The sequence below is a fragment of the Carassius carassius genome, chromosome 27 (genome assembly GCF_963082965.1).
Source record: "Carassius carassius chromosome 27, fCarCar2.1, whole genome shotgun sequence".
Lineage (NCBI taxonomy): Eukaryota > Metazoa > Chordata > Actinopteri > Cypriniformes > Cyprinidae > Carassius > Carassius carassius.
The window spans coordinates 1,186,093-1,210,870 of NC_081781.1; the positions used below are offsets into that span (position 1 = coordinate 1,186,093).

General features: G+C 31.3%; 1 protein-coding gene across 1 annotated transcript in view; it reads right to left on the reverse strand.

Moving 5' to 3' along the window:
• Positions 1-396: 396 nt before the first annotated feature.
• The window catches only part of LOC132106392 (solute carrier family 22 member 23-like), a 28,347-nt gene continuing 3,965 nt past the window's right edge, over positions 397-24,778 (reverse strand). Inside the window, exons 2-10 of the mRNA XM_059512029.1 lie at positions 12,195-12,298; positions 11,973-12,127; positions 8,484-8,652; positions 6,952-7,079; positions 5,445-5,547; positions 4,256-4,467; positions 4,135-4,167; positions 3,109-3,232; positions 397-1,211 (exon numbers count right to left, since the gene is read on the reverse strand). Coding sequence (XP_059368012.1) covers positions 845-1,211; positions 3,109-3,232; positions 4,135-4,167; positions 4,256-4,467; positions 5,445-5,547; positions 6,952-7,079; positions 8,484-8,652; positions 11,973-12,127; positions 12,195-12,298 — 1,395 coding nt within the window. The 3' untranslated portion in view covers positions 397-844. The remainder of the gene's footprint in view (positions 1,212-3,108; positions 3,233-4,134; positions 4,168-4,255; positions 4,468-5,444; positions 5,548-6,951; positions 7,080-8,483; positions 8,653-11,972; positions 12,128-12,194; positions 12,299-24,778) is intronic.

Below are 24,778 nucleotides of genomic sequence, written 5' to 3' on the forward strand. Positions count from 1 at the left end.
ACTGTGGCATTAAATCTTACGATTCTGACTTTTCCCAGGACTGTGGCATTAAATATTGCGATTCTGACTTTTCCTAGGATTGCGGCATTAAATCTTGCGATTCTGACTTTTCCCAGGATTGCGACATTAAATCTCGCGATTCTGACATTTCCCAGGACTGTGGCATTAAATCTTACAATTCTGACTTTTCCCAGGACTGTGGCATTAAATCTTGCGATTCTGACTTTTCTCTGAATTGCGGCGCTAAATATTACAATTCTCAGTTTACGTATATAGTGCCATTTTGACTTTTATCTCAAAATTCTCTATCTTCATATCTTCATGATTCATATCTTATGATTCATATCTTATGATTCTGAATTTTCTCCGAGTACATATCCTACAATTTTTTTTACTTAGAAGTGCTAAGAAAAAAAAAGTAAAAAAAATTGTGACTGAGACAGTCACAAATACCTTTTTTTATTTTCTTTATCCTGTGGTGGAAACAATCTCCCTTACATGAACGAAGTCCGCCGGTTCTTACTGTCAGTTTTATTCTGTCCTTATAATAAATACCAAACATTTATCAAATGTACAAAAAAGAACACATTCAAATCAGTGAAACTCCTCCGTGAGATGGTTGTTCGGTAGTGGCCATTCGAAAAATAGTTCCTTTCACTAAACGCAAGTTAAAATGAAATTTTCAGTTTGTACAAAGGTAGGAATTTTTCACCGATGCTGGTTAATGAAGCGTTTTGACACTTTACCACGACATCAGTCGCATTTCACAGTTTAAAAAGCACAAAAGAATAAGTGAAACTCGTTCAACAATCGCTCTTTGTTTGGCCATCTTTAGCAAATGCTGTCATGAAGTCCTCACGCCATTGGCTGTGCTGTTGCTAGGCACTGCGCCGTTGCCGGGGTTGACAATCTGGTGAAGGGGCATGTCCTGAACACGTGAATACTCCCTGACCTCGGTCATGGCCAGTAGGTGGTGCTGTTCTCCGGGGAGGATGGGCCGCCGCAGAAGCCCCTCCCCCTCAGCAATAGTCTCAGGCAGCGGTTGGCCGGCGGTTTCCGGGAGCAACGGTATGCAAATGATGCAGAGCAGAGTGCAGCAGGTGAGGATCACGTGATGCAGGAAGAAACCTTTCTGATTGTGGAGCTCCATCAGTGGTGCTGTTAGCATACCGAAACCTGCGCTCGCCAGGACCAGACCCACACCTCCACCCCTGTTACAACAAAACATCTGGTAATGATCAGGTTAATCCTACTCTAATTATTGGTGTTTGCAAAATCAAGCATGTAAGTTTAAAGACACGAAGTAACATGAAGTCCTCAGTAACACTAAGGTTTAATTTTTTGAAATAAAGTTTGTTAATTTCGACATTTACTAAAACCAGGGATGGTATATTTAAACAAAAAAAAAATATAACAATAGAATCTAATTTAAAATATTAATGAAAACTCTTATTAACAAAAACTGCAGTTCTCATCCGTTTAGTTTCACTTGAGGCATTATAATAATTAAAGCTTAAGAAACTAAAAGGAATAAGAAATTGTAAATATAAACATAGTAAAAATAACTAATAAAAATGACAAAAATGCTAGATTACTAAAAACATAACCAAAATTAAAATGAAAGCAAACAAATAACATTTAAAAATAATAATAATAATAAACAATATTAAAATAGCAATAGAAATACTAAAATAACAAACTAAAACTAAAATCCCAAAAATATAGACATTTAAAAACTAATAAAAATAACAAAACATAAATTACTAAAGCTTTAAGTAAAATGAATGTGAAAGCAGAAACTATGAAAACAAAACCAAAATATCAACAAAAACCTAAAAATAATTTTTAAAAGCAAAAAATAAATTTATCCTATTCATCTAGTTTAACTTTAAGCAATTAAATAACTAAAATAGAATACAAACTATCAAAAATAGACATTTAAAAAAATTAAAACTAATAAAAATGACAAAAACAACAATCACTAAAACTTTATCTAAAATTAAAATGAAAACTGTATTTTTATTAACTAATAAATAACTATTATTACATTAGTTTATACAATTTTCTTTATTACATTTAATGATTTTATCAATTTACTGTTGTATTAGTTTAAATTTAATTAAAATTTTAAATTTATGAAAATGTATTTTAAATGGTTTAACTAACTAAGTAGTAAAACTAACATTTTTGAAATTTTCAAGAGAAAGTGCACTATACAGACTTAAATTATTATAATTCATGAACGCTTTTGAATACAGACCTAAGGTTGGTGTCTTTTTTAAGAAGACAATTATCAGAGTATCACAGAAGTGTAATAATTTACTAAATTGAAAGCATAAAAAATTATAGATGTTTAAATTTACTGTAATGAAAATGTAAAAATTTTATTTTATATGAAATACATTTTTAAAAAATTGTTAAAAATACAAAAGTGATATAAAATTAAAGCCATATGTGTAAGTTGTGTTCCAAATTTGAAGTTGATATTAAAAAAAAAGGTAAAGAAAAATAAAAGATTTATTTTATATAAAATAAATACTAAAAAAATAGTTACAAATACAAAATTGCAATAAAATTAAAGCTATATGTCTAAGTTGTGTTCCAAATTTGAAGTTGATATGAAAAAAAGGTTCATATGCAATTTTGTTTATACTATACAGAAAAACACCAACCAGGTGCCAAACTCTGATTAATTAAAAAAAAAATGTTTTTATGCATTTCTGTTACAAATCTATCAATTACTCTCTCAATATTACTCTTTTTGTGTCAAAGGTCAGACCTAATTTAGATTAGTTATAGACTCTTGGTGCACTCCTGTCTTGAATGAATAATAAACTGTTCCTACATAATATGTTACAGACAATAATGGTAAAATATCTATTTAGGAGTCTTAGACCTTTCCAATGATATAAAGTTTGTCATGATTATATTAGGATTTAATTGTAATACAGTAAAGTATACGGGACGGTGACAGTTAAGGGGTTAAATGAGTTTCTTCCACTAATAAACAAGTGTTGAGTAAGTGTTGGAGCTCAGTGTGAAGTGTTGTGTATTCCTCGGATCAGACTGGAGTCTCTGACAGACAGATGGACGGACAGAGATGCTGACCTGATGACCGTCGGCGTGATCTCAGCGCAGTAGAAGATGCTGAGTGTGCTGACCGCATGAGACGAGAACATCCCGATGATGGAGAAGGCGTACGAGAAGCGCTGGTTCAGTGAGTCCCGCTCAGCTTGGACAACACAGATAATATATTAATAGATATATACACTACTAGTCAAAAGTTTGGGATCAGAACAATTTATGTTTTTACAGGAGTTTCTTATGCTCATCAAAGCTGCATTTATTTGATCAAAAATACAGGAAACAATAAACAATAAAAAGATGATTTTCTGTGAAGATGATTTTGAAAGTCAGTGTTATAAAAGTATAATTTATGAAATGATGTATAATTTATAACTCAGTATGTTTAAACCATATTAGTAGAAATTAAAAGGTTTTATTGTACATTATAATTGTAGAAATGTAAGAACAGAAATGTAAAGTGTTACTATCCAGCATTTAATTTAATTTATTAATTTATTTAAATATATGCATGTATTCATTTTAATATTTTTTATGTATTTTAATGTAATGCTTTATTTCTGTATTATTTTAATCTAATTTGTGTGCATTTATTTATTTTAATCAAATTTATATGCATTTAATAATTTTTTTATTTTAATCAAACATTTTGTTTGATTAAAATAAACGCATACCTTAAAAAACTGATTGGAAAAAATTAAATGTAAATTAGATTAAATGTAAAGTGTTTTTACTAACGATGCATGACAAAAACAACTTTTCTCCCTAATGTATATGTGACATTTTAAATTACCTATAATAAATTAATTAATTACAATTTATAATATTATGTATCATTTAAAACCTGAAATATTTCAAATGCATTAGTAGAAATTAACATGTAGAATTAACATTTAATGCTGTCTTATTCATTGAAATATCATGTTGGCTACAGTATTGCATTAACACATGGCATGATTATTGAAATGCATTGTATTATTCGTCTTTAGCATTTTCTAGTCTCTTCTGCCACAACAATAAAATATGTAATGCATAATATTTTTGTATTACCTGCATCGTGCCACAGACTGTACTTGCCGATCACTGCATTAAAGGAGAGAGAAGACAGCCGTTAGTAAAGGTTCAGAGGCAGATACAGAGTCTGTGTCATCATGTGCTGTACTGTACGTACGGTTGAGCAATCCCAGCTGCAGCAGCGAGGCCAGAGCCGTGATGATCATGAAGGTGAGCAGTCCTCCTCTCCTGCCGAAGCCAGCCACCACCGGAAACAGCACCAAGCAGGAGGCCACAGCGATCGCCGCGAGTGCGTAATAGTGAAGATGAGACGCACTGCCCTCCAGAACGCTGCGCGCAAAGCAGTGATGGATGCCATAACCAGTCAACCTGAGAGTCCAGACCACCAAAAACACACAATCAGAGTCTAAAGAGAGCCCTTATAGAGCACAAAACTGCTGGTGAAACCATCTAGATCACGTTTAGAGATAAATAATAATAATAATAATAATAGTTGTTAAATACAACAAAATTGTTCAAATAAATATAAAAATTTGACTAAAATAAAAATCTTTTAATCATTACTAATTTTTATTGTAATATTTTTATGTATTTATTTTAGTCTGATTTATGTTTATTTTAATCTAATTTTATGCATTAAATTTTTTTATATGAATGTAATTTGTATGTATTTTAATCAAATTTTATTTATGTATCAGTCCATTTTAATCAGTTTTTTTCTATTTAATTTCCATATATTTAATCTTTTTCCGTGTTAACAGTATGTTTATGCATGTATTTTAATCTATCTATTTTATTTTAATGTATTTTTTTGCATTTAGATATTTTAATCTTTATTTATTTTAATCTGTTTTTATTTTACTCTAGTTTTTAAAATAAATTAATAAATAAACACACACAATTACATTAAAATAAATAAATATAAATTACATTAAAATAAATACATATAAATTATTTAACAAATCAAAATTAGCTTAAAATATGTAAATAAATAATACATTTAAAAGAATTGTACTATGAGAAGGATAAACACAACAATGTATTTTTACAGAAACAATTTTCCAATACAATATTTTAGATTATATATATATATATATATATATATATTCACAGCAGAAACTAGTTCTTTATAGAATAAACTATACAGATAGGGGTTCTTTGAGGGTCTGTGGTATCTAAGATTGAAAACCCTGATCTAGATGAAAAAGGACTTCCTGGATTTGAGCATGTAACTTTGAAGAATCAATCCCAGCATGGCTTAAGTTTAGAAACGTTCTACTTACCTGCCAAAAGGCACTGATAGATAAAGCCAGTACTAGTGAGATCTAATCTGAAGCAGCACTCACGAGTTGACGCACAGGACGACGGTGTTCTTCCACAGGTTTCTGGTTCCACGCAGCTGCGTCACACAGGACGTCTTCGGCTTCTGCTGCAGTTCAGTCTCCAGCTCTGCAAAACCACCACCATCATCAACATCATCATCCTCATCACCATCATCATCACCATCATCATCATCCTCATCATTCTCATCATCATCCTCATCATCACCATCATTCTCATCATCATCCTCATCATCACAATCATCATCTTCCTCCTCCTCATCATCACCCTCATCCTCATCATCACCATCATTCTCATCATCATCCTTATCCCATCATCATCCTCATCACCATCCTCACCATCATCATCCTCATCATCATCACCATCATCATCACCATCCTCACCATCATCATCCTCATCATCATCATCATCATCACCATCCTTATCATCATCACCATCATCATCATCCTCATCATCATCACCATCCTCATCACCATCCTCATCATCCTCATCACCATCCTCATCATCACCATCATCATCCTCATCATCACCATCCTCATCATCACCCTCATCATCACAATCATCATCCTCCTCCTCCTCATCATCACCATCATCCTCCTTCTCATCATCTCCCTCATCCTCATCATCACCATCATCCTCCTCATCATCATCCTCATCATCACCATCATCATCATCCTCATCATCACCATCCTCATCATCCTCCTCCTCATCATCACCCTCATCCTCATCATCACCCTCATCCTCATCATCCTCCTCATCATCACCATCATCATCACCATCATCATCATCCTCATCATCACCCTCATCCTCATCATCATCCTCCTCCTCCTCATCATCACCATCATCCTCCTTCTCATCATCACCCTCATCCTCATCATCACCATCATCCTCCTCATCATCACCATCATCATCATCCTCATCATCACCATCCTCATCATCACCACCATCATCCTCATCATCACCATCATCATCCTCATCATCACCATCCTCCTCATCATCATCCTCATCATCACCATCATCCTCATCATCACCATCCTCATCATCACCACCATCATCATTCTCATCATCACCATCATCATCCTCATCATCACCCTCATCATCACAATCATCATCCTCCTCCTCATCATCACCATCATCCTCCTCATCATCATCATCATCATCACCATCATCATCACCATCATAATCCTCATCATCACCCTCATCATCACAATCATCATCCTCCTCCTCCTCATCACCATCATCCTCCTCATCATCATCCTCATCATCATCACCATCATCATCACCATCATCATCCTCATCATCACAATCATCATCCTCCTCCTCCTCATCATCACCATCATCCTCCTCATCATCACCATCATCATCCTCCTCATCATCATCCTCCTCATCACCATCATCCTCATCCTCACCATCATCCTCCTCATCATCATCCTCATCATCACAATCATCATCCTCCTCATCATCACCCTCCTCCTCAGGCTGCGGGTGGATCACACTCAAAGCTCTGCTCACCTGACAGGATGCCGCTGGAGTCGGTTGCTGTGTCGACGCTGTTGCTATGGGCGATGCGGAACATCTGTAGCTTGGCTCTTTGATAATGCTGAGTAACCAGCAACCAGCGCAGAGACTCCGGAAACATCCTGAGCAGAGAAACATCGCTATCTGTGTCTTGTTTTTTTAGTCCAAACTTCTAAAAACTATTAAATCAAGATACATTTACTGCAGAAGAAAAGTTACTTCATTAAAAAAAAAAAAATATATATATATATATATATATATATATATATAATACACTGACAACAGATTTTCTAAAGAAATGAAAAATTTCATAGGACACTAGTGTAAAAAAAAAAAAAACTATAATCAATTAAACAGCTGAAGATTTATGAATTCAGTTGAATAGATGTGCTTTTTATGAATGCTGTTTTTATTAAATGGATTTCATAGGGCCCCAAAATGTTAATTTATTTAATAAACTTTAGTTAAATTGTATAGGTTTTCCGATTTGGCTTTTTTTTTTTTTTTTGGGATTGATAGAATTTAATGTTATCATTTAAATCAAATCCAAAAAATTTTTTTTAAATAAAACGCATGGAATTAGCGAAAAAATAAAGCTTTTGTTGTTGAATTGTTGTTCAACTTTTAATAAGCTCTTGTTAGGGAAGTCGTGGCCTGGTGGTTAGAGAATCGAACTCCCAATCGAAGGGTTGTGGGTTCGAGTCCCGGGCCGGCAGGAATTGTGGGTGGGGGGAGTGCATGTACAGTTCTCTCTCCACCTTCAATACCACGACTTAGGAGCCCTTGAGCAAGGCACCGAACCCCCAACTGCTCCCTGGGCGCCGCAGCATAAATGATGAACACTGCTCCGGGTGTGTGCTCACAGTGTGTGTGTGTGTGTGTGTGTGTGTGTTCACTGCTCTGTGTGTGTGCACTTCGGATGGGTTAAATGCAGAGCACAAATGGGTCACCATACTTGGCTGAATGTCACTTTGACTTCACTTCACTTAAATTGTATACATTTCCTGATTTCAATTAATTAGAATTATTCAATTTAAATAAAATATTAGGGGGCGCCTAAAACATTAATCAGCCTTTTTTTAATTGATAAAATTTATTTAACTATTAAAAAAAATAAAAAATAAACATTGAGTTTGCTTGAAACAAGAAAAAAAATATTGTTTTCCCTTTCACCAATGACAAATATTTTTCTCATTTTAACTCACTTAATATTAATTGTTTAACTTTTTTTTTTCTTAGCAAGTACAGTGCATTTTAATTTAAGAATTTTTAGATACTTTGACTAGAAACCAGACAAAAATAATAAGTAAATAATATATATATATTTTTTTTTTTTTTGCAGTGCAGAAAACAAACAGGAATACACTTTTGCATGAGGATATCTAGTTTACTTGCTATAAAATATTAACAAGCCACAAACATGGTCAAGTTCACCAAATCAAATGAGTTTTTCAGCTTGTGAACAGGACCGTGTTCACTAGTCGTGTGTGTCTCACGCATCGCTGTTGTTTTAATGAGCATCTCACCAGACGTAGGGCAGCATGAGCACAAACGGGGCGATGATGACGATCTGCAGGATCTGCCAATCACGGCACAGCGCCGCCAGACCGGGCATCAGCAGCTGACCGCTCACGATGATCAGACTGGCGATCAGAGTCATGGAGAAACGCCACGCAGGCAAACACAGCTCGATCCCTGAGGAAATCACCTCTTTCATTAGCACAACCTAACATAGCCATTCAAACCAGTCAAGAGGAAACACAAAAACACACGATTTGGGGAAAAAAGGAGGGCTCTAAAATTTTAACTGCTGCTACTTTTAATAAATGGTTGTTAAGGTGTATAAGGCTCCTGATTTCAGTTAATTAAACATTAGACATGATTACAAAAATTTTATTTAACCATTAAAACGAATGAAAAACGCTGAATTAAATGGATTTCAAAGGGCCCTTAACTTAATAAACTGTTGGTAAATAGTTTAAGTTTCTTGAACTCAATTAATTAGACATGTTTTTTCTTAATAAAATCTGAAATTAAAAAAATTTTTTTATAATGTATTATAAAGTGTATTTCACAGGGCCCTGAAAATGTAATTGTTGATACACTTTTAATAAACTGTTTGGTAAATTGTATCTGATTTCAAATAGTTAGACTTGTTTTTGATTACTAGAATTAAATTAAACAAATCTATACGAAACGAATCCACAAAAAAATAAAAAAATAGATGGGGGGGGGGGGGATTTTATAGGGCCTCAAAATTAGAAATTTTTAAAACGTTTTAATAAACTTTTGTTAATTTGTATAGGTTTCCCGATTTAAATTAAGTACAAGTTTGTTTTTTGATTATTGCTAAAATTTAATGTAACCATTAAAACCAAAACCAGCAAAAAAAGTTAAACAAGGAATTTGAAAAAATAAAAAATCTTCTTTCAAAGGACCCTACAATTGTAATTGTTGTTCAAGTTTTAATAAGTTGTTGTTAAACTGTATACATTTCCTTTTTCAATTAATTAGAATTATTCAATTTAAATTAAATTTTAGGGGGTTCCTAAAAAAGTAATTAGCCTTTTTTTTTTATTGCTAAAATTAATTAAAAATATTAAGTGAACTGCTTAAAACAAGAACCCTTCAAATTCAGTGTATTTTTCTTACACCATTGACAGATATTGTTCTCATTTTAATACATTTCTCTGAAAACAAGATGTATATCTTATGTTATTTTACATTAAGTAATGTGTTGTGACTTGGTCCTAATAATCTAACAGATAAGAGTGAGTAAATCCCAAATCTTGTGTTTTCTTATGTTTGCCGAAAGCAGTGGGCTATTGATGTTTCTGATGTATTTTAAGCCATGAGCCAATATTGCACACAAAGAAAGTTTTCTGATTCTTTAAGTGTTTCAGTTGTGCACAGCGCCACCTTGTGGACTGGAGGATATGAAGGATCACATGACACTGAAGACTGGAGTAATGATCCTGAAAATTCAGCTTTGATCACAGGAATAAATTACATTTTATAAACCATTCACATAAAAAACAGCTATATTAAAAAGTACAAATATTTTAGAATTTTACTGTATTTTTAATCAACTACATGCACCCTTTGTGAGCAGAAACATTTAGTTTAGAGTAATTTAGAGTAAGTGTCTCTCTCCTAATTCCTCCTCTCAACTCAAATAGATCTTATTCAGAGAGACAGTCACTCAGTGAAAGAAATGGACAGAGCGTAAACTGATCCCACGACTCTATTCACTTGTGAATAACCGCTCCAAACCAATCCCAGTGGATCAATTTGTAATCTCACGAGCGCATATTAAACCAAGAAGAGATGCTGATTATTCTTTACATTAAACATAACAGCTTTCTGAGCCAAAACCAATTCTGTCAGAGCGAAGATGCATTTACAGATACTGCATTTGGATATTTTTAAGAAAGCATTTTATTGTCCAGCAGTAATAAAAGGCAGTATTTTATTCTTTTATGTTAATGTTAAAGCTGTTTTTCACTCACTGTAAATCTTGAAGACATCCAATATAACTGAAATGCTTTTGAGAAAACTGAGCACTGTAAACCATCGGACTTCAAATGTCATCTGAGTCTGAGCGAAGCAGAAAGTGGCTCCATTAGAGCAAATTAATGAACTCTTGAGGTGTTCTGGCCATTAAACACACACACACACACACACACACACACACACACACACACACACAGCTTCCCCCGCCTCTGAAAAAGCTACTTAATCAGCATCACTTAATGTCTGCTCATCAGAAAACCGCTTTCTAAAGCACACAGACAATTAAATAGATCACATAAATTAAAGTGTGCACTTAAAGTCGTGAAGTCGTGGCCTAATGGTTAGAGAGTCGGACTCCCAATCGAAAGGTTGTGAGTTCGAGTCCCGGGCTGGCAGGAATTGTGGGTGGGGGGAGTGCATGTACAGTTCTCTCTCCACCTTCAATACCACGACTTAGGTGCCCTTGAGCAAGGCATCGAACCCCTAACTGCTCCCCGGGCGCCGCAGCATAAATGGCTGCCCACTGCTCTGGGTGTGTGCTCACAGTGTGTGTGTGTGTTCACTGCTCTGTGTGTGTGCATTTCGGATGGGTTAAATGCAGAGCACAAATTCTGAGTATGGGTCACCATACTTGGCTGAATGTCACTTCACTTCACTTTTCACTTTTCACTCACTTTAAAGAGAGACTGGGCTCGCAGCGACTCTCTTGAAAACATGCATATTTAACCCTAAAATCAAAAGAATATGTATAATATTTTGCATAGAGAAAATAAAGCCTATAAAATAAATCCTCCAGATATTGTCCTTTTTTTTCTTTTTTTTTTTCTTATTCTCAATGGTTATTCTAATTGTAGTATTCAATATATATTTATAGACGTAGTATATATATATATATATATATATATATATATATATACATATATATAGATAACATTTAAGCATTTTTATTTAAAGTAGTGTTTGTTTTTATTATTACAATATGGCAAGTTTAACAAATTCTGACTAGAAAAAAAAAAGATATATATTCTCTAAAAATATAAATATAGTAAAAAATGGTGTTTTTATTTTTTAAATAATTTCTAAAACCATTTTCTACTATATTTATATTTTTATATTTATATAAGAAATCTTTATATTTGTTTTATTTGTATTATTTTTCTAAAAATCTAGCGCTCGTAAGTAAGAAATATTGATACAATGAAACTGTTAAATGCTAAACCATTGATACTTTTTCTTCAAGCTAACCATGATTCCCTGCATCTTTCTTTGGCTTTTCTTGATTTGTGGGGTGAAATCTGACCCGTACAGTTCTAAGGTTCCTCGACATTCCCTTTTCTACTTGATGAGAACAGAATGAAGAAGTTTGAAACTATTTAAACATCTTTCTGTGAAATGTGATCACAGGACGGACTCGTGTGTATTCAGTCAGATGTTTCAGTGAAATCAAGACGCTGTAAAGATCATGACAAGCTCAAACTGAGGAGGAAGAGAGTCGGACTCACTCAGGACGTAAAGCGAGAGTCTGATCGCCGCCAGACAGAAGCCTTCGAAGAAGCGCAGCGTGCTGAACATGGCCATATCCACAGAGAAGGCCACAGCCAACCCGAACACCAGCACAGACAGCACAGACACCAGCAGCACGGGGATCCGGCCCAACCTGAGACACAAACACCATCACACACACATCACAACACCTGCAACACACCAGTGTGTCTCTGACCTACCAGTCTGCCATCGCTCCCATCAGCAGGTACCCGACGATAGAGCCCACCAGCAGAGAGAACTTAGCGATGTGGACCTTCCACTCGCCGTCACACACCAGCGTCCACTGCAACACACACACACTTTCTCTCAAATCAAGTCAAAAAGGCCCATGTGTCTAACTAACTTTAATACATTCTTATCAAATATGGCCCTCTCTGTTAAATCCAGGTTAAAGTCTCACCATCGAATTATGAGATAAGCATCAAAGTTTCACTATGATTGTAATCTTTGACATGGTCTTACTCGGACAGTAATAAAGAGATCAATGCAACATCCTCACCGAACGTTCTTTACCTTATGAAGCATGATTTTATATAGAAAACAGTAAATCGCTAAAAAACGACTTTTTAGCTGGGTTTCCACAGAGAGGGTCACAAATATGATGCAACCTGTTAAAAAGCTTTTGTGATATTATTTTCATGTCAGTTAAGACAAATCACAAGACAAATCAAAATTGGTTATAGGTAAAAAAAAAAATGCATTTATTGAAATTTGAAAATATTTATACATGATGGTAAATGTTTGTATTTGAAATTTTTATTGTAAATTGAAGTAATTGAGAGAAACAGGACATATATATATAACAAATATTATTATAATGTGTAAGTATTATATAGCTTAAAAGAATGCATTTATTTGTGATAAAAATAGTTTTAATGATAATAAGTGGTAAGAAATGTGCTTAAGTGACATGAAAATATCACAAAGTTAAACAATCTTTATATATATATATATATATATATATATATATATATATATATATATATATATATATATATATATATATATATATATATATATATATATATATATATATATATATATATATATATATATATATATATATATATATATATATATATAAGATTGTTTAACTTTGTGATATTTTCATGCCTCTATCAGCCTGTAGGCTCAATTGTGTGTGGAGGAGTCGGGCGCGAAAATTCACAAAATGTGACGTCATGCGCGTTCTCGTCTACTTGGGCTTACAACCGTACGGCACACCAGCCATTATAGTAAGCAGCGGCAATAGTGTTTTCAAATGGACTCTGCGGATGGAAAGAAGCGACCAGCCTCCAGCACAATTCAGACACCCACGGACACTCCTCGTAAGTAAAAAAAAAAAAAAAAAAAAGAGCGTGCGCACTGAGAACGAGCATGAGACTGGCTGTAGTTCCTCTAACGGCCACTGGTGTCAGTAACGGTTAGAAATTTCAGAACCTACGCAATGCTCCTTTAATATCTTGTATATTAATCTTGTATAATACAGTAAAAGCAATTATTGAATTACCCTTGGAATAATAAAAAAATAGACCTTAGAGTGTCGTCTTCTTTAAAATATAAAACAAAGATATTTTCATGTCGATTAGGCAAATTATTGTCGATTAAACACTATTTATCATAAATAAATCAATTTTTATTGCTGTAACGTGTACAAATAAATATATTTATTGATACTATATACAATATGTATGATAACATTTCTATTTTAATTTGAGCTGATTTACATTCTTGTGTAGAGTATTGTATTGTTATATAGCAATACAACAGGGGGAAGTCGTGGCCTAATGGTTAGAGAGTCGGACTCCCAATCGAAAGGTTGTGAGTTCGAGTCCCGGGCCGGCAGGAATTGTGGGTGGGGGGAGTGCATGTACAGTTCTCTCTCCACCTGCAATACCACGACTTAGGTGCCCTTGAGCAAGGCATCGAACCCCCAACTGCTCCCTGGGCGCCGCAGCATAAATGGCTGCCCACTGCTCCGGGTGTGTGTTCACAGTGTGTTCACTGCTCTTTATGTGTGCATTTCGGATGGGTTAAATGCAGAGCACAAATTCTGAGTATGGGTCACCATACTTGGCTGAATGTCACTTCACTTCAAAAACAATTTGTGGATTACAATGAATCAGGATTAGAATTAAACTTAAATAATCCATGTGTTTTACAGTAATAAACATTTGGTGGTGAAATGTACACAAATACCATGTAAATAATGTCACAATGCAACAAATAGGTTTTATTTTCTTAATCCAAATTATAATTTATTTTTACCGAAAAAGAAAGAGAAAACCCAAGTTCAAGCACTAAGTATGCAAGCATGAAACAAACAAAAGAAACAGGTCCTAAAATACGAAATGCCTTCAACAAAACTCTTGCATGCCGAGTTTAAAGTGACCAATAAACGTGACTAAAGCTAGAAGTGAACAGATATCCTCTCATTTCCTCAGAATGCTTCATTAGCATTTGTTTGCGTGGCCTGAAGCATGAATGAAGCTCTTTAACACACTAAGTGAAGACACTAGGCTATCGGTGTGAGAAAGGTCATACACATACACACACACACAGCAGGTCAGCAGGACATCAGGCGTCCAGTTATTCGACTAAAAACATCCAGACAGGAAGACAGACTCGCTGATAAAATACTGGGTCTGCAGGAAAGCTGAACTTATGGAAGCTTGTTTCTGTTTCTGTACCGCGGGATGAAAAGTAAAAATTTAATTGCAATTTTTTATGTTACAATTCAGCCCCCCCTCACAAATAAGATATTGGGATTGTGAAAAATGAACTCACAATTGGAAGAAAAAAGTCAGAATTGTGAGATGTTAACTTGCAATTTTGAGATATAAACTCTTAAAGTTTATGAGTTTTTATCATAAATATGAGTTATTTATATTGTTTAGATCTCGTAATTTGAGTTTATTTAGCAATTCTGACTTTATATCTCAATACTGAGTTTATATCACAATTCCGAGTTTATATCACAATTCTGAGTTTATATCACAATTCTGAGTTTATATCACAGTTCTGAGTTTATATCTCAATTCTGAGTTTATATCTCAATTCTGAGTTTATATCACAATTCTGAGTTTATATCTCAATACTGAGTTTATATCTCAATTCTGAGTTTATATCACAGTTCTGAGTTTATATCACAGTTCTGAGTTTATATATCAATTCTGAGTTTATATCACAGTTCTGAGTTTATATCACAATTCTGAGTTTATATCTCAATTCTGAGTTTATATCACAGTTCTGAGTTTATATCTCAATTCTGAGTTTATATCTCAATTCTGAGGTTATATCACAATTCTGAGTTTATATCTCAATACTGAGTTTATATCTCAATTCTGAGTTTATATCAGTTCTGAGTTTATATATCAATTCTGAGTTTATATCTCAATTCTGAGTTTATATCACAATTCTGAGTTTATATCTCAATACTGAGTTTATATCTCAATTCTGAGTTTATATCACAATTCTGAGTTTATATCACAGTTCTGAGTTTATATCTCAATTCTGAGTTTATATCACAATTCTGAGTTTATATCACAATTCTGAGTTTATATCTCAATACTGAGTTTATATCTCAATTCTGAGTTTATATCACAATTCTGAGTTTATATCTCAATTCTGAGTTTATATCACAATTCTGAGTTTATATCTCAATTCTGAGTTTATCTCACAATTCTGAGTTTATATCTCAATACTGAGTTTATATCACAGTTCTGAGTTTATATCACAGTTCTGAGTTTATATCTCAATTCTGAGTTTATATCACAATTCTGAGTTTATATCACAATTCTGAGTTTATATCACAATTCTGAGTTTATATCTCAATACTGAGTTTATATCTCAATTCTGAGTTTATATCACAATTCTGAGTTTATATCACAATTCTGAGTTTATATCTCAATTCTGAGTTTATATCACAATTCTGAGTTTATATCTCAATTCTGAGTTTATATCACAATTCTGAGTTTATATCACAATTCTGAGTTTATATCTCAATTCTGGGTTTATATCTCAATTCTGAGTTTATATCACAATTCTGAGTTTATATCACAATTCTGAGTTTATATCTCAATACTGAGTTTATATCTCAATTCTGAGTTTATATCACAATTCTGAGTTTATATCACAATTCTGAGTTTATATCTCAATTCTGAGTTTATATCACAATTCTGAGTTTATATCTCAATTCTGAGTTTATCTCACAATTCTGAGTTTATATCTCAATACTGAGTTTATATCACAATTCTGAGTTTATATCACAGTTCTGAGTTTATATCTCAATTCTGAGTTTATATCACAATTCTGAGTTTATATCACAATTCTGAGTTTATATCTCAATACTGAGTTTATATCTCAATTCTGAGTTTATATCACAATTCTGAGTTTATATCACAATTCTGAGTTTATATCTCAATTCTGAGTTTATATCACAATTCTGAGTTTATATCTCAATTCTGAGTTTATATCACAATTCTGAGTTTATATCACAATTCTGAGTTTATATCTCAATTCTGGGTTTATATCTCAATACTGAGTTTATATCACAATTCTGAGTTTATATCACAATTCTGAGTTTATATCTCAATTCTGAGTTTATATCTCAATACTGAGTTTATATCACAATTCTGAGTTTATATCACAATTCTGAGTTTATATCACAATTCTGAGTTTATATCTCAATTCTGAGTTTATATCTCAATACTGAGTTTATATCACAATTCTGAGTTTATATCACAATTCTGAGTTTATATCTCAATTCTGAGATTATATCTCAATTCTGAGTTTATATCACAATACCGAGTTTATATCACAATTCCGAGTTTATATGACAGTTCTGAGTTTTTATCACAATTCTGAGTTTATATCTCAATTCTGAGTTTATATCACAATACTGAGTTTATATCACAATTCTGAGTTTATATCTCAATTCTGAGTTTATATCTCAATTCTGAGTTTATATCTCAATACTGAGTTTATATCACAATTCTGAGTTTATATCACAATTCTGAGTTTATATCTCAATTCTGAGATTATATCTCAATTCTGAGTTTATATCACAATACCGAGTTTATATCACAATTCCGAGTTTATATGACAGTTCTGAGTTTTTATCACAATTCTGAGTTTATATCTCAATTCTGAGTTTATATCACAATACTGAGTTTATATCACAATTCTGAGTTTATATCTCAATACTGTTTATATCTCAATTCTGAGTTTATATCTCAATTCTGAGATTATATCTCAATTCTGAGATTATATCTCAATTCTGAGTTTATATCACAATTCTGAGTTTATATCACAATTCTGAGTTAATATGACAGTTCTGAGTTTTTATCACAATTCTGAGTTTATATCTCAATACTGTTTATATCTCAATTCTGAGTTTATATCACAATTCTGAGTTTATATCACAATGCTGTTTATATCTCAATTCTGAGTTTATATCTCAATTCTGAGATTATATCTCAATTCTGAGTTTATATCACAATTCTGAGTTTATATCACAATACTGAGTTTATATCACAATTCCGAATTTATATGACAGTTCTGAGTTTTTATCACAATTCTGAGTTTATATCTCAATACTGTTTATATCTCAATTCTGAGTTTATATCACAATACTGAGTTTATATCACAATTCTGAGTTTATATCTTAAAACTGTTTATATCTCAATTCTGAGTTTATATCACAATAATGAGTTTATATCACAATTCCGAGTTTATATCACAATTCTGAGTTTATATCACAGTTCTGAGTTTATATCTCAATACTGTTTATATCTCAATTCTGAGTTTATATCACAATTCTGAGTTTATATCACAATACTGAGTTTATATCACAATTCTGAGTTTATATCTCAATTCTGAGTTTATATGTCAATTCTGAGTTTATATCTCAATTCTGAGTTTATATCTCAATTCTGAGTTTATATCACAATACTGAGTTTATGTCACAATACTGAGTTTATATCACAATTCCGAGTTTATATGACAGTTCTGAGTTTATATCTCAATACTGTTTCTATCTCAATTCTGAGTTTATATCTCAATACTGTTTCTATCTCAATTCTGAGTTTATATCTCAATTCTGAGTTTATATCACAATACTGAGTTTATATCACAATTCTGAGTTTATATCTCAATTCTGAGTTTATATCTCAATACTGAGTTTATATCACAATTCTGAGTTTATATCACAATTCCGAGTTTATATCACAATTCTGAGTTTATATCACAGTTCTGAGTTTATATCTCAATACTGTTTATATCTCAATTCTGAGTTTATATCTCAATTCTGAGTTTATATCACAATTCTGAGTTTATATTACAATTCTGAGATTATATCTCAATTCTGAGTTTATATCACAATTCTGAGTTTATATCACAATTCTGAGTTTATATCTCAATACTGTTTATATCTCAATTCTGAGATTATATCTCAATTCTGAGTTTATATCACAATTCTGAGTTTATATCACAATTCTGAGTTTATATCACAATTCTGAGTTTATATCTCAATTCTGGGTTTATATCTCAATACTGAGTTTCTATCACAATTCTGAGTTTCTATCACAATTCTGAGTTTATATCACAATTCTGAGTTTATATCTCAATTCTGAGTTTATATCTCAATACTGAGTTTATATCACAATTCTGAGTTTATATCACAATTCTGAGTTTATATCTCAATTCTGAGATTATATCACAATACTGTTTATATCTCAATTCTGAGTTTATATCACAATACTGAGTTTATATCACATTTCTGAGTTTATATCTCAATACTGTTTATATCTCAATTCTGAGTTTATATCACAATACTGAGTTTATATCACAATTCCGAGTTTATATCACAATTCTGAGTTTATATCACAGTTCTGAGTTTATATCTCAATACTGTTTATATCTCAATTCTGAGTTTATATCTCAATTCTGAGTTTACATCACAATACTGAGTTTATATCACAATTCTGAGTTTATATCACAATACTGAGTTTATATCACAATTCTGAGTTTATATCTCAATTCTGAGTTTATATCTCAATTCTGAGTTTATATGTCAATTCTGAGTTTATATCTCAATTCTGAGTTTATATCTCAATTCTGAGTTTATATCACAATACTGAGTTTATGTCACAATACTGAGTTTATATCACAATTCCGAGTTTATATGACAGTTCTGAGTTAATATCTCAATACTGTTTATATCTCAATTCTGAGTTTATATCTCAATTCTGAGTTTATATCACAATACTGAGTTTATATCACAATTCTGAGTTTATATCTCAATTCTGAGTTTATATCTCAATTCTGAGTTTATATCTCAATTCTGAGTTTATATCTCAATTCTGAGATTATATCTCAATTCTGAGTTTATATCACAATACTGAGTTTATATCCCAATTCCGAGTTTATATGACAGTTCTGAGTTTATATCTCAATACTGTTTATATCTCAATTCTGAGATTATATCACAATACTGAGTTTATATCACAATACTGTTTATATCTCAATTCTGAGTTTATATCTCAATTCTGAGTTTATATCTCAATTCTGAGTTTATATCACAATACTGAGTTTATATCACAATTCCGAGTTTATATCAAAATTCTGAGTTTATATCACAGTTCTGAGTTTATATCTCAATACTGTTTATATCTCAATTCTGAGTTTATATCTCAATTCTGAGTTTATATCACAATTCTGAGTTTATATCTAAATTCTGAGTTTATATCTAAATTCTGAGTTTATATCTCAATACTGAGTTTATATCACAATTCTGAGTTTATATCACAATTCTGAGTTTATATCTCAATTCTGAGATTATATCTCAATTCTGAGTTTATATCACAATACTGAGTTTATATCACAATACAGGGTTTATATCACAATTCCGAGTTTATATGACAGTTCTGAGTTTATATCTCAATATTGTTTATATCTCAATTCTGAGTTTATATCTCAATTCTGAGTTTATATCTCAATACTGAGTTTATATCACAATTCTGAGTTTTTATATTTTAATTCTGAGTTTATATCTCAATTCTGAGTTTATATCACAATACTGAGTTTATATCACAATTCCGAGTTTATATATGAGTTTATATCTCAATTCTGAGTTTATATCTCAATACTGAGTTAATATCTCAATACTGAGTTTATATCTCAATACTGAGTTTATATCACAATACTGAGTTTATATCACAATTCTGAGTTTATATCTCAATACTGAGTTTATATCTAAATTCTGAGTTTATATCTGAGTTTATATCACAATTCTGAGTTTATATCTCAATTACGAATTTATATCACAATTCCGAGTTTATATCACATTGCCGAGTTTATATCACAATTCCAAGTTTATATCACAATTCTGAGTTTATATCACAATTCCGAGTTTATATCACAATTCCGAGTTTATATCTCAATTCTGAGTTTATATCACAATTCTGAGTTTATATCTGAGTTTATATCTCAATTCTGAGTTTATATCTGAGTTTATATCTCAATTCTGAGATTATATCTCAATTCTGAGTTTATATCACAATTCTGAGTTTATATCACAATTCTGAGTTTATATGACAGTTCTGAGTTTTTATCACAATTCTGAGTTTATATCTCAATACTGTTTATATCTCAATTCTGAGTTTATATCACAATACTAAGCTTATATCACAATTCTGAGTTTATATCTCAATGCTGTTTATATCTCAATTCTGAGTTTATATCTCAATTCTGAGATTATATCTCAATTCTGAGTTTATATCACAATTCTGAGATTATATCTCAATACTGTTTATATCTCAATTCTGAGTTTATATCTCAATTCTGAGTTTACATCACAATACTGAGTTTATATCACAATTCTGAGTTTATATCACAATACTGAGTTTATATCTCAATTCCGAGTTTATATGTCAATTCTGAGTTTATATGTCAATTCTGAGTTTATATGTCAATTCTGAGTTTATATCTCAATTCTGAGTTTATATCACAATACTGAGTTTAGGTCACAATACTGAGTTTATATCACAATTCCGAGTTTATATGACAGTTCTGAGTTTATATCTCAATACTGTTTATATCTCAATTCTGAGTTTATATCTCAATTCTGAGTTTATATCACAATACTGAGTGTATATCACAATTCTGAGTTTATATCTCAATTCTGAGTTTATATCTCAATACTGAGTTTATATCACAATTCTGAGTTTATATCACAATTCTGAGTTTATATCTCAATTCTGAGATTATATCTCAATTCTGAGTTTATATCTCAATGCTGTTTATATCTCAATTCTGAGTTTATATCTCAATTCTGAGATTATATCTCAATTCTGAGTTTATATCACAATTCTGAGTTTATATCACAATACTGAGTTTATATCACAATTCCGAGTTTATATGACAGTTCTGAGTTTTTATCAAATTCTGAGTTTATATCTCAATACTGTTTATATCTCAATTCTGAGTTTATATCACAATACTGAGTTTATATCACAATTCTGAGTTTATATCTCAATACTGTTTATATCTCAATTCTGAGTTTATATCTCAATTCTGAGTTTATATCACAATACTGAGTTTATATCACAATTCCGAGTTTATATCACAATTCTGAGTTTATATCACAGTTCTGAGTTTATATCTCAATACTGTTTATATCTCAATTCTGAGTTTACATCACAATACTGAGTTTATATCACAATTCTGAGTTTATATCACAATTCTGAGTTTATATCTCAATTCTGAGTTTATATCTCAATTCTGAGTTTATATCTCAATTCTGAGTTTATATGTCAATTCTGAGTTTATATGTCAATTCTGAGTTTATATGTCAATTCTGAGTTTATATCTAAATTCTGAGTTTATATCTCAATACTGAGTTTATATCACAATTCTGAGTTTATATCACAATTCTGAGTTTATATCTCAATTCTGAGATTATATCTCAATTCTGAGTTTATATCACAATACTGAGTTTATATCACAATACAGGGTTTATATCACAATTCCGAGTTTATATGACAGTTCTGAGTTTATATCTCAATATTGTTTATATCTCAATTCTGAGTTTATATCTCAATTCTGAGTTTATATCACAATTCTGAGTTTATATCACAATTCTGAGTTTATATCTCAATTCTGAGATTATATCTCAATTCTGAGTTTATATCACAATACTGAGTTTATATCACAATACAGGGTTTATATCACAATTCCGAGTTTATATGACAGTTCTGAGTTTATATCTCAATATTGTTTATATCTCAATTCTGAGTTTATATCTCAATTCTGAGTTTATATCTCAATACTGAGTTTATATCACAATTCTGAGTTTTTATATTTTAATTCTGAGTTTATATCTCAATTCTGAGTTTATATCACAATACTGAGTTTATATCACAATTCCGAGTTTATATCACAATTCCGAGTTTATATCACAATTCTGAGTTTATATCGGAGTTTATATCTCAATTCCGAGTTTATATCACAATTCTGAGTTTATATCACAATTCTGAGTTTATATCTCAATACTGAGTTTATATTTCAATTCTGAGTTTATATCTCAATACTGAGTTTATATCACAATTCTGAGTTTATATCTTACAATTCTGAGTTTATATCTCACAATTCTGAGTTCATATCTCAATTCTGAGATTATATCTCAATTCTGAGTTTATATCTCAATGCTGTTTATATCTCAATTCTGAGTTTATATCTCAATTCTGAGATTATATCTCAATTCTGAGTTTATATCACAATTCTGAGTTTATATCACAATACTGAGTTTATATCACAATTCCGAGTTTATATGACAGTTCTGAGTTTTTATCAAATTCTGAGTTTATATCTCAATACTGTTTATATCTCAATTCTGAGTTTATATCACAATACTGAGTTTATATCACAATTCTGAGTTTATATCTCAATACTGTTTATATCTCAATTCTGAGTTTATATCTCAATTCTGAGTTTATATCACAATACTGAGTTTATATCACAATTCCGAGTTTATATCACAATTCTGAGTTTATATCACAGTTCTGAGTTTATATCTCAATACTGTTTATATCTCAATTCTGAGTTTACATCACAATACTGAGTTTATATCACAATTCTGAGTTTATATCACAATTCTGAGTTTATATCTCAATTCTGAGTTTATATCTCAATTCTGAGTTTATATCTCAATTCTGAGTTTATATGTCAATTCTGAGTTTATATGTCAATTCTGAGTTTATATCTAAATTCTGAGTTTATATCTCAATACTGAGTTTATATCACAATTCTGAGTTTATATCACAATTCTGAGTTTATATCTCAATTCTGAGATTATATCTCAATTCTGAGTTTATATCACAATACTGAGTTTATATCACAATACAGGGTTTATATCACAATTCCGAGTTTATATGACAGTTTTGAGTTTATATCTCAATATTGTTTATATCTCAATTCTGAGTTTATATCTCAATTCTGAGTTTATATCACAATTCTGAGTTTATATCACAATTCTGAGTTTATATCTCAATTCTGAGATTATATCTCAATTCTGAGTTTATATCACAATACTGAGTTTATATCACAATACAGGGTTTATATCACAATTCCGAGTTTATATGACAGTTCTGAGTTTATATCTCAATATTGTTTATATCTCAATTCTGAGTTTATATCTCAATTCTGAGTTTATATCTCAATACTGAGTTTATATCACAATTCTGAGTTTTTATATTTTAATTCTGAGTTTATATCTCAATTCTGAGTTTATATCACAATACTGAGTTTATATCACAATTCCGAGTTTATATCACAATTCCGAGTTTATATCACAATTCTGAGTTTATATCGGAGTTTATATCTCAATTCCGAGTTTATATCACAATTCTGAGTTTATATCACAATTCTGAGTTTATATCTCAATACTGAGTTTATATTTCAATTCTGAGTTTATATCTCAATACTGAGTTTATATCACAATTCTGAGTTTATATCTTACAATTCTGAGTTTATATCTCACAATTCTGAGTTCATATCTCACAATTCTGAGTTTATATCTAAAATCTGAGTTTATATCTCAATTCTGAGTTTATATCACAATTCCGAGTTTATATCACAATTCCGAGTTTATATCTCAATTCCGAGTTTATATCACAATTCCGAGTTTATATCACAATTCTGAGTTTATATCACAATTCCGAGTTTATATCTCAATTCTGAGTTTATATCTCAATACTGAGTTTATATCTCAATTCTGAGTTTATATCTCAATTCTGAGTTTATATCACAATTATGAGTTTAAATCTCACAATTCTGAGTTTATATCTCACATTTCTGAGTTTATATCACAATTCTGAGTTTATATCACAATTCTGAGTTTATATCTCAATTCTGAGTTTATATCACAATTCCAAGTTTATATCACAATTCTGAGTTTATATCACAATTCTGAGTTTATATCTCAATACTTAGTTTATATTTCAATTCTGAGTTTATATCTCAATACTGAGTTTATATCACAATTCTGAGTTTATATCTTACAATTCTGAGTTTATATCTCACAATTCTGAGTTCATATCTCACAATTCTGAGTTTATATCACAATTCTGAGTTTATATCACAGTTCTGAGTTTATATCTCAATACTGTTTATATCTCAATTCTGAGTTTACATCACAATACTGAGTTTATATCACAATTCTGAGTTTATATCACAATACTGAGTTTATATCACAATTCTGAGTTTA